The sequence below is a fragment of the Sardina pilchardus genome, chromosome 20 (genome assembly GCF_963854185.1).
Source record: "Sardina pilchardus chromosome 20, fSarPil1.1, whole genome shotgun sequence".
Classification (NCBI taxonomy): Eukaryota; Metazoa; Chordata; class Actinopteri; order Clupeiformes; family Clupeidae; genus Sardina; species Sardina pilchardus.
In genome coordinates, this window is record NC_085013.1 from 29351390 (window position 1) to 29363889 (window position 12500).

Here is a 12500-nt window from a genome sequence, read left to right on the forward strand (position 1 = left end):
GGTGGAACAGAGAACCGGGGTTCTAGGAGTCCAAAAGTAGTTGCTTAGAGCATTTCTGTGGTGATGTTGTTTAGGCCATGCTCTTCAAATCAAACGTTATTTGCCAGTTATGGGAATGCTGGAACAAGGCACATCATTACGTGGAGTGTGTGTGTGTGTGGGGGGGGGGGGGGTGGGGCATGAGTGTGTATGTACTGTATGCCTGTGAGGTATTTGGGTCTTTCTGTAAGTAAGTGTGGTTGCACTGTAGTTGCGTTTGCGGTTGTATGTGTGTGTGTGTACATGTGTATGTGGGTGCATGAGTGTGCATGTATGGTATTTGAGTCTTTGTGTAAGTAAGTGTGGTTGCACTGTAGTTGTGTTAACAGTTGTGTGTGTGTGTGTGTGTGTTTGACAATGTGTGTGTGTGCATGAGTGTACAGTATGTGGTCTCCCATCTTCCCTGCTGAGCTGTTGATGGCAGCCAGAGAGAGTGGCTTATCACCCTGTTAGCCAATCACAAGTGAGGGTCGGGGCTAATCACATCGGACACACCAATGGGATACGGATGGCTGCCGGCAGCAGCCAATAGGAAAGAGTGGAAGTGAGTGAAGGACAAATCCCCTGGTAATAGGCTTGGGGTTTACGGAGACAGCAGGGCGAACCTACTGCAAAAGACTGGATTACCCCCGAAGACACACACACACACACACACACACACACTCACATACAACTATCTATACGGCACACACAAAACTCCACCATGCTCCACTCTTTTTGGGACACACACACACACACACACACTTTATATACACGCATATGTACCCCCCTCCCCCCAAAAAACAAAGCCCCAAATGCTGGGAAGGCAGATGCATGCACTCACACACATCTACTCTCTTGCACACACACACACACACACACACCACACAGATCTACTCTCTCTTTTTCTCTCTCCACACACACATATTCACTCTCTCTTGCTCTCTCTCTTTCCCACAAACACACACACAAATACAAGCACACACACACACACACACACACACACACACAGAGAGAGAGAGAGAGAGAGAGAGAGAGAGAGAGAGAGAGAGAGAAAGAGTTCTTAGAACTCAGGATTTCTCCAAAACACTCAGCAAATCTGTAACAGTGCTTACAAATCAGTAACAGAGATGAAAACTGTCACTTAACAGCTTTGCACCTGTGCCTTAAAATAAACTGAATCAAAGCTTCTCTGAGATGAAGATCTTCTGAAGTACAGAAGGATAAAGTGCAGAAAGAGCACATGAATGAGCAGGAGGCCACTCAGGTAAACTACTGGCCCTGCTCAATAAGAGTCCTGGTCTGGCCCTGCTCAATAAGAGCACATGAATGGGGCAGAGATAATGTCCATGGGTTTGTGGAATTACCAAACAAAGACCTGTAAGCTGGTAAATTTTCCATCTGAGAAACATCCCTAAAGTTCAGAACGGGGGAGACGACCTCACAGTTAGACTCCTTTGTGTCCAGGTGATCTATTTGCATTTGAACTGTTCCCATTGTGTGTGTGGCCGGCCATTTGGTGAAAGGCCCTCGGACACACCTCTTCTCCCCCTCTCCATGCCTGATGAACTAATGTTGGAAACTGAAATGTATCTGTTTCATGACAAATGATAATACATCCATGTTTGGTCTTGAATTAATACTTGTAATGTGGGCAACAGCCTGATCACGCTTTCATTGCAAACTAATGTATGTATACATAATTGTAGAGTAAGAACTACACGGGAGAACTTCAGGTGGTAGACACACCCACATCCCACCCACAGGGTTGGGGGGTGACCTGCATGATAGTTTAAGGTTGAGAATTTCTCACCTCGGTCTCTTCTCTCACTTTCTCAGCTTTGGGCAAGAGGTGACTTCTTCTCTTCCTGCTCTGCTCTGGTCTAGGCAAGAGGTCACACTGACCTCTCTGCCCCTCTCTGCCTCCCTCTCTCTCTCTCTCCCTGCCTTTTCTCTCTCTCTCTTGCTCTCTATCTATCTATCTATCTTTTGATTTCTTTATGGGGTTTGTTATTTTCATTATTTGATATATTGTTTATCTGGTGTATGTAGCATTGTAACTTGGTAACTTGTTAAGGTTTAAGTCCAAGTTTATTGTTTGTTTTGAGGTTAAGATTACTTATCCTTTGTTACTTTGTTTAAGGATAATTACTGATACTTTTACTCTTACCTAAGGCTCAAGGCCTAATAAATGGTTAATTCTCCTCGCTCAGTTTGCATATCTCTAAAAGTTTAGTGTGCCCTGCCATTCTCTGCCATAGTTAACATCATTAGTTATTTGGTAATGTATTAGAGGTTACAATACAATCTATGGAGTCAGATTTAATCGTGGTGAATTTCCTAATAATATTACCATTTAACTCCACATGTCTACTGATCCATTGTTCTTCACGCATGTAAAGGGAGAACGTCCGACGTGTTTGTGTAGCGCGTTTGGGATTGTTTTTGCACCCTCTTACAAGTGGCGACCTCGACCGTGAACGTTATGACGGGATGTACCTATATTTCTGAAATTTGGTGAGTAGAAAAACTTCTTAAAGACGTGTAGCAGAAAGCACACGCATAGGCCTACGCATCAACTCACCTAAAGATTCAGAAACTTTGCTCTCTCCGTTATACGGAAATACGAACATGGACAGATGTAGACACGTGATAATATTTCTTTGTTTAATACATTAAGACAGAGAATGGCTGAAATTGTTGAAACTGAAGGCATTACTTCTTACTCTAGTGGGATAGAGATATGCAACTGGCGATTTTTCATTGAAATACATGCGTTACAAACAACAAAACATGCAATGATGGACGGTGTTATCTTGTTACTTCTCATTCTTTTCATATATTCATTCTTGAACACCGCGCAGTCATTGAAACCTTTCTCTGATGCGAGATATGTGGCTATCCCCAAAGCGATGTTAGAATATGTTGCTTCGTCAGAATTGTCGTTCACAGCCGACTCAAGCAACGACGTCTCTTCTAACACCACTGGAACAGCGCAAACACACTGTGAAAAGGAGGCTATCCAACACATGGACGCAAACGACCCAAGCATTGTCTGCAACTCATGTGGAAAATCAGAACATGAGATGCAGACATGTTGGTCAACAGGCTTTCGAAAACACCGCCAACGCAGAGTCCAATCATCTAACACCTTTGCTTCTCCTATCAACCCCCATGCCTCTGGACCCATCCATTGTTCTAGGTGTTAAGGCGCAAAATTGCCGTGTGTGTGTGTGCTTTCACTGAAGGACAATGTAATGATGCAGACTAACCATTCAAGACCATGGTAAGACAGAATTTATATTTTTTAAACTGAACATGATAACATTAACCTATACTAATAATAGCACAGATAATTCCATGCAACAACCTGTAGCATTGTTCTCCCAAGGTGCTCTGATGGGAAATTTGTTAGTCAGATATTCAGACAGTGTTTTAATTTACTTTGAAGATTATGGTATTTGCTAGCTTGTTGTATGCTCATGTATAGTGAGTGTGTAGACTCTGTAAGTGTTGAGGCTTGAAAGCATTTAACTGTGCAGATGCTAGTAGCATGATTATTCTTCACACTTTTTGTTTTTCTTTATACTCACCGGTTAAACCAAATGAACGGTCACTGAACCAAAGAGTATCTGCTGAATGAATGTTAGGTTGGATCTCTCGTGACTAACAAATAATGCCCATAAAAATGTATATTTAAAAAAAAAAAAAAAAAATGGGAGATACAATGTTGTAGATTGTTGATTAGTATGACTACCACCTGAAATTTTAATGTCTGTACCTGTCTCTGCCAAAAGGAGGCCCATGTGCAGCTGACTGTGTGGCAGACACATCATGCCGACATTCTTATACCAACTAAATGTTAAGTCTATTGTTGAATGTCCAGAAGTGATAAAGCACATACACACACACAAGTAAATTTTCGATTAATGATTTAAATTGAAGAATTTTAACTGCTGGGATGAACTAATTTGCTTTCCTTTTAACCACTATCATTTTATATACATTCTTTGATTATTTGATTTGATTTTCTTCATAAATTTGTATTCAGTGTGCAAATAATGCCAGTAACAAAGATGATTTATCTTATGAAACATTTTTTCCAATTTGAGATACACCAGAATGTGTTTAATTCCATTTATTTTGAAATTTGTATATTGGTTTGTTTGTTTTGCTCTTTCTCTCTTTCCTGTCTTTTCCCTATATACATGCCCAACTCATTGAAAAGCAAAAGACTATTGATATTCTAATGTTACAGCAGACAGACGATACTCTCACGATTCTGCTCAACTCCAGATTGCTTTTACACGAAGAAGAATGTTCCACGCTACAGCAATGCTCACCTGATCCTGAGAACTTGTTTCAGACCGGAGAAGCTCGGTCAACTAATGTCAAAACTACTCTGAGAGATTCCTTCGGACACTATGGACAAATATGTGAATATGGATGACCAGCTTTAATTTTTTGACACTTATGAGATAATGACTTCACAGTGTCAATGGGGCGACTGTAAGCTGGTAAATTTTCCATCTGAGAAACATCCCTAAAGTTCAGAACGGGGGAGACGACCTCACAGTTAGACTCCTTTGTGTCCAGGTGATCTATTTGCATTTGAACTGTTCCCATTGTGTGTGTGGCCGGCCATTTGGTGAAAGGCCCTCGGACACACCTCTTCTCCCCCTCTCCATGCCTGATGAACTAATGTTGGAAACTGAAATGTATCTGTTTCATGACAAATGATAATACATCCATGTTTGGTCTTGAATTAATACTTGTAATGTGGGCAACAGCCTGATCACGCTTTCATTGCAAACTAATGTATGTATACATAATTGTAGAGTAAGAACTACACGGGAGAACTTCAGGTGGTAGACACACCCACATCCCACCCACAGGGTTGGGGGGTGACCTGCATGATAGTTTAAGGTTGAGAATTTCTCACCTCGGTCTCTTCTCTCACTTTCTCAGCTTTGGGCAAGAGGTGACTTCTTCTCTTCCTGCTCTGCTCTGGTCTAGGCAAGAGGTCACACTGACCTCTCTGCCCCTCTCTGCCTCCCTCTCTCTCTCTCTCCCTGCCTTTTCTCTCTCTCTCTTGCTCTCTATCTATCTATCTATCTTTTGATTTCTTTATGGGGTTTGTTATTTTCATTATTTGATATATTGTTTATCTGGTGTATGTAGCATTGTAACTTGGTAACTTGTTAAGGTTTAAGTCCAAGTTTATTGTTTGTTTTGAGGTTAAGATTACTTATCCTTTGTTACTTTGTTTAAGGATAATTACTGATACTTTTACTCTTACCTAAGGCTCAAGGCCTAATAAATGGTTAATTCTCCTCGCTCAGTTTGCATATCTCTAAAAGTTTAGTGTGCCCTGCCATTCTCTGCCATAGTTAACATCATTAGTTATTTGGTAATGTATTAGAGGTTACAATACAATCTATGGAGTCAGATTTAATCGTGGTGAATTTCCTAATAATATTACCATTTAACTCCACATGTCTACTGATCCATTGTTCTTCACGCATGTAAAGGGAGAACGTCCGACGTGTTTGTGTAGCGCGTTTGGGATTGTTTTTTCAACCTTTACAGACCCAACAAACGAGGACCTGTGGACACAATGTCAACACAGGCAAGATCAGAAAGAGAGAGAGAGAGAGAGACACACACACACACACACACACACACACACACACACACACACACACACACAAATAAACACAAATACACACATCCCACATTAACAGGTTAAAACCTTTTCTGCTGTTGACAGACAAGAGGTTCGATATACACATCAACATGCACATTTCTGTTCTGCACGTCAACACACACGACGACAAGCAAGCACACTCTACATGTCCCCACTCCAGTGATGGAGTGACACAAGATACAGTTTTTTACAATCACTTTGCTACTATTTTCAGAACCTTGATGTCATTTTTCACAACTCTAGACACAAAACTCACAACCAATGATCAAAATGCTCATTTTTCAAAACTCTAACCCTTTTCTCAATTGCTTGGATACAATACACATACAACTTAGATCATTTGTTCATTCAACAAAACTCACCCGTTCAATATGATACAACTTAACATCAAAGTACTACTATCTCAAAAGGCAATTCACACATTACATTTCAAATGAGCGTATATTCATTTCCTTACAATGATCTAACTATCAATTGATACAACTGCTCAAAATGATAAGTAACTGTTGCATTACTCTTATGCAGTTGTATGGAAACACGAAACAGGCACACAATCTTCCATGTTTACTGCAAATCATGAAAGTTTCAAGATACTGTAACAAGATTCACTGTCACCAATGAGCGTGGAGCATGAACCAATTATCCATGGATGTAGCCTAATATTTTATATCTTTATATAAAAAAATATATTTTTTATATTTTATATTTTCATCAGGCTGAATTTTCTTTTCTATTTCATAGCTAATTATTTTTACTTTAATTCAAATAAACCTATGTTGTGATTGTACTGTAGTGCTTTGAATCAATATTACAATGATTCCACTTTGATCAATGATTCCACTGTGTCTGTAGTATTCTCTCTACTACTGCAGTGCTTTTACAGAGATGTGTTTACTGTACTGTTCCTGTAGTACCATAATGAAACCTGTATCACCTATTTTGTTCTACAATATCTAATGATTGTACGAACAATGACACAATGAAACTATCGGTTGCTTGTGTGCGGGTGATCTATAGTTATGTTTCAGTGGTATTTCACAGTAAATTTGTTTTTTGAACCAATGATTGTGCAATTGCAAGATTTCTTTGAAGATGTGAATGTACAATCCAATGTTTTGAACATTAGAGGGCCTGTGTTACAAGTGATAACCGTTTTGAGTTTTGTGTCTAGAGTTTTGAAAAATTACATCAAGGTTCTGAAAATAGTAGCAAAGTGATTGTAAAAAACTGTAAACACTAGCAGACAGAGGGGAGCAGGGAAACCACACCAACCCATCCACTGGGAACAGAGGGAGGGGGAGAGAGGGAGACAAGGAGGGAGGGAGGGAGGGGGAGAGAGAGAGAGGGAGGGAGGGAGGAAAGGGATGGAGAGAGGGAGGGAGAGGAAGGGGGGGTGCTGATGGACAGGTCGGTGGGTGACTCTGTACTGCAGTGTACATCAACACTGCAGCAGCAGCACAAAGTTACAGATACACCCCTCCCAACACACACACACACACACACACACACATAAACACACACACACACACACTCACACACACACACACACACACACACACACATAAACACACACACACACACACTCACACACACACACACACACACACACACACACATAAACACACACACACACACACACACACTTACTGTTGCTGGACTTGAGGTCTCTGTGTATGATGGGCACGAGGGCTTGACAGTGGAGGTACAGCATGGCGCGTGCCACCTGCACTGCCCAGTCCACCAGCGTGTGCGGCGGGATGCGCTTGCCGGCCAGCGCCCGGTTGAGAGGCCCGCCGCGGGCGAACTCCATCACCAGGCACAGGTGCGGCTCCGTCAGGCAGGCGCCCAGCAGCGCCATGACGTTGGGGTGGCGCAGCATGGCGAAGAGCTTGGCCTCCTGCCGCACGCTGGCCAGCGTCTGGGCCGCGTCCTCGTCGGGGTCGCGCCGCGCCGCCTTGACCGCCACCTCCATCCCCCGCCACACCGCCCGGTACACCTTACCGAACCCCCCCGCACCGATGATCTCCTCCAGCGCCAGCTCACAGAACTCAATCTCCAGCACTGGGGCGGGGGGGGAGGGGGGGGGGGGGGAGAGAGATGGAGAGAAAAGGGGGGAGATGGAGGGAGGGGGAGAGAGAGAGAGAGAGATGGAGAGAGAGAGAGAGAGAGAGAGAGAGATGGAGAAAAAAGGGGGGAGATGGAGGGAGGGAGAGAGAGAGAGAGAGAGATGGAGAGAAAAGGGGGGAGATGGAGGGAGGGAGAGAGAGAGAGAGAGATGGAGAGAAAAGGGGGGAGATGGAGGGAGGGGGAGAGAGAGAGAGAGAGAGAGAGAGAGAGAGATGGAGAGAAAAGGGGGGAGATGGAGGGAGGGGGAGAGAGGGAGAGAATAGAGACAGAACAAAAGGAAAATGATGAACGAAGGAATAATAAGGAGGGATCAAGACAGAGTGAAGAGCAGACAGAACTCAAGGGACAGGAAGTAAAGCACACTTCCAAACTAAATATCGCCGTTAAGTAAACATTTAACATCACCCTCGGAGGACGTCACTATAGAAACAAGAGGCTGACATTTCAGTAGGAAGAAGCTCATCCATCCCATAACTCCCATAATGATCTCCAGACAGACAGCCGACAGCATCATTTAGGAGTTGTCATGGCTACCAGTGGGATTACACGACAATATATTTCATGCTTTCTTATTACAGTGTTGCTAACTGTAAGAAAGTGAGAAGTAGCTATTTACTGCATATACTGTATGATAAAGTATAAAGTATATCTACTACTGATAGTATTGATACTAGTAGTGATGTGCTAATATGGGCACTAGTGAGTATCTTACTGTAGTGAGTGATGTACGGACACTAGTGAGTATCTTAATCAGTGATGTACTAATATGGGCACTAGTGAGTATCTTAATGAGTGATATATGGACACTAGTGAGTATCTTAATCAGTGATGTACTAATATGGGCACTAGTGAGTATCTTAATCAGTGATGTACTAATATGGGCACTAGTGAGTATCTTAATCAGTGATGTACTAATATGGGCACTAGTGAGTATCTTAATCAGTGATGTACTAATATGGGCACTAGTGAGTATCTTAATCAGTGATGTACGGACACTAGTGAGTATCTTAATGAGTGATGTACTAATATGGCCACTAGTGAGTATCTTAATGAGTGATATATGGGCACTAGTGAGTATCTTAATGAGTGATGTACTAATATGGGCACTAGTGAGTATCTTAATGAGTGATGTACTAATATGGACACTAGTGAGTATCTTAATGAGTGATGTACTAATATGGGCACTAGTGAGCATCTTAATGAACGATGTACTAATAAGGGCACTAGTGAGTATCTTAATGAGTGATGTACTAATATGGGCACTAGTGAGCATCTTAATGAGTGATGTACTAATATGGGCACTAGTGAGTATCTTAATGAGTGATATACTAATATGGGCACTAGTGAGTATCTTAATGAGTGATGTACTAATATGGGCACTAGTGAGCATCTTAATGAGTGATGTACGGACACTAGTGAGTATCTTAATGAGTGATGTACTAATATGGGCACTAGTGAGTATCTTAATGAGTGATATACTAATATGGGCACTAGTGAGTATCTTAATGAGTGATGTACTAATATGGGCACTAGTGAGTATCTTAATGAGTGATGTACTAATATGGGCACTAGTGAGCATCTTAATGAGTGATGTACTAATATGGGCACTAGTGAGTATCTTAATGAGTGATGTACTAATATGGGCACTAGTGAGCATCTTAATGAGTGATGTACTAATATGGGCACTAGTGAGTATCTTAATGAGTGATGTACTAATATGGGCACTAGTGAGTATCTTAATGAGTGATGTACTAATATGGGCACTAGTGAGTATCTTAATGAGTGATGTACTAATATGGGCACTATTGAGTTTCTTACTAGTGAGTGATGTACGGACACTAGTGAGTATCTTAATGAGTGATGTACTAATATGGACACTAGTGAGTATCTTAATGAGTGATATATGGACACTAGTGAGTATCTTAATGAGTGATGTACTAATATGGGCACTAGTGAGCATCTTAATGAGTGATATATGGACACTAGTGAGTATCTTAATGAGTGATGTACTAATATGGGCACTAGTGAGCATCTTAATGAGTGATATATGGACACTAGTGAGTATCTTAATGAGTGATGTACTAATATGGGCACTAGTGAGCATCTTAATGAGTGATGTACTAATATGGCCACTAGTGAGTATCTTAATGAGTGATGTACTAATATGGGCACTAGTGAGTATCTTACTAGTGAGTGATGTACGGACACTAATGAGTATCTTAATGAGTGATGTACTAATATGGGCACTAGTGAGCATCTTAATGAGTGATGTACGGACACTAGTGAGTATCTTAATGAGTGATGTACTAATATGGGCACTAGTGAGTATCTTAATGAGTGATGTACTAATATGGACACTAGTGAGCATCTTAATGAGTGATGTACGGACACTAGTGAGTATCTTAATGAGTGATGTACTAATATGGGCACTAGTGAGTATCTTAATGAGTGATGTACTAATATGGGCACTAGTGAGTATCTTAATGAGTGATGTACTAATATGGGCACTAGTGAGTATCTTAATGAGTGATGTACTAATATGGACACTAGTGAGTATCTTAATGAGTGATGTACTAATATGGGCACTAGTGAGCATCTTAATGAGTGATGTACTAATATGGGCACTAGTGAGTATCTTAATGAGTGATGTACTAATATGGGCACTAGTGAGTATCTTACTAGTGAGTGATGTATGGGCACAAGTGAGTATCTTAATGAGTGATATACTAATATGGACACTAGTGAGTATCTTACTAGTGAGTGATGTACTAATATGGGCACTAGTGAGTATCTTAATGAGTGATGTACTAATATGGGCACTAGTGAGTATCTTAATGAGTGATATACTAATATGGGCACTAGTGAGTATCTTAATGAGTGATATACTAATATGGACACTAGTGAGTATCTTACTAGTGAGTGATGTACGGACACTAATGAGTATCTTAATGAGTGATGTACTAATATGGGCACTAGTGAGCATCTTAATGAGTGATGTACGGACACTAGTGAGTATCTTAATGAGTGATGTACTAATATGGGCACTAGTGAGTATCTTAATGAGTGATGTACTAATATGGACACTAGTGAGCATCTTAATGAGTGATGTACGGACACTAGTGAGTATCTTAATGAGTGATGTACTAATATGGGCACTAGTGAGTATCTTAATGAGTGATGTACTAATATGGGCACTAGTGAGTATCTTAATGAGTGATGTACTAATATGGGCACTAGTGAGTATCTTAATGAGTGATGTACTAATATGGACACTAGTGAGTATCTTAATGAGTGATGTACTAATATGGGCACTAGTGAGCATCTTAATGAGTGATGTACTAATATGGGCACTAGTGAGTATCTTAATGAGTGATATATGGGCACTAGTGAGTATCTTAATGAGTGATATATGGACACTAGTGAGCATCTTAATGAGTGATGTACTAATATGGACACTAGTGAGTATCTTAATGAGTGATGTACTAATATGGACACTAGTGAGTATCTTAATGAGTGATGTACTAATATGGACACTAGTGAGTATCTTAATGAGTGATGTACTAATATGGGCACTAGTGAGTATCTTAATGAGTGATGTACTAATATGGGCACTAGTGAGCATCTTAATGAGTGATGTACGGACACTAGTTAGTATCTTAATGAGTGATGTACTAATATGGGCACTAGTGAGCATCTTAATGAGTGATGTACTAATATGGGCACTAGTGAGCATCTTAATGAGTGATGCACTAATATGGACACTAGTGAGTATCTTAATGAGTGATGTACTAATATGGGCACTAGTGAGCATCTTAATGAGTGATGCACTAATATGGGCACTAGTGAGTATCTTAATGAGTGATGCACTAATATGGGATGGGAACAGACAAAGGTGAAGACGGAATGTAGGCCAAGAACGAATGAACTGGCGCCCTGGGAGAGAGCTGGGAACGAGGGATGCGCAGAGTGTGTGTGTAGAAGACAGAGGAGCTTGTCTGAATGTCTATAGTGTGTGTGGAGTGTGTGTGTGTAGGAGACAGAGGAGCTGAATGTACAGTATATAGTGTGTGTGGAGTGTGTGTGTGTAGGATTTGGAGTGTGTGTGTGTGTGTGTGTGTAGAAGACAGAGGAGCTCGCCTGAATGTCTATAGTGTGTGTGTGGAGTGTGTGTGTGTAGGAGACAGAGGAGCTGAATGTCTATAATGTGAGATCTCACATGCACATGCGGAGGCTATGGGGGCATGGTTTGTGTGCCTGTGAGGATGCTAGAGGAAAAGACACAGGCTATGGGAGCATGGTATGTGCAGTATGCCTGTGTGGATGCTAGAGGAGGCTATGGGGGCATGGTATGTGCAGTATGCCTGTGTGGATGCTAGAGGAGGCTATGGGGGCATGGTATGTGCAGTATGCCTGTGTGGATGCTGGAGGAAAATACATAGGGCTATGGGGGTGTGGTATGTACAGTATGCCTGTGTGGATGCTGGAGGAAAATACATAGGGCTATGGGGGTATGGTACAGTGGATACTGGAGGAAAATACATAGGGCTATGGGGGTATGGTACAGTGGATACTGGAGGAAAATACATAGGGCTATGGGGGTATGGTACAGTGGATACTGGAGGAAAATACATAGGGCTATGGGGGTATG

At 41.5% G+C, this 12500-nt stretch overlaps 1 protein-coding gene across 1 annotated transcript in view; it reads right to left on the reverse strand.

Moving 5' to 3' along the window:
* map3k9 (mitogen-activated protein kinase kinase kinase 9) overlaps positions 1-12500 on the reverse strand; it is a 33308-nt gene that overhangs the window by 16961 nt on the left and 3847 nt on the right. Inside the window, exon 2 of the mRNA XM_062522200.1 lies at positions 7373-7786. Within this exon, the coding sequence (XP_062378184.1) occupies positions 7373-7786 (414 nt within the window). The remainder of the gene's footprint in view (positions 1-7372; positions 7787-12500) is intronic.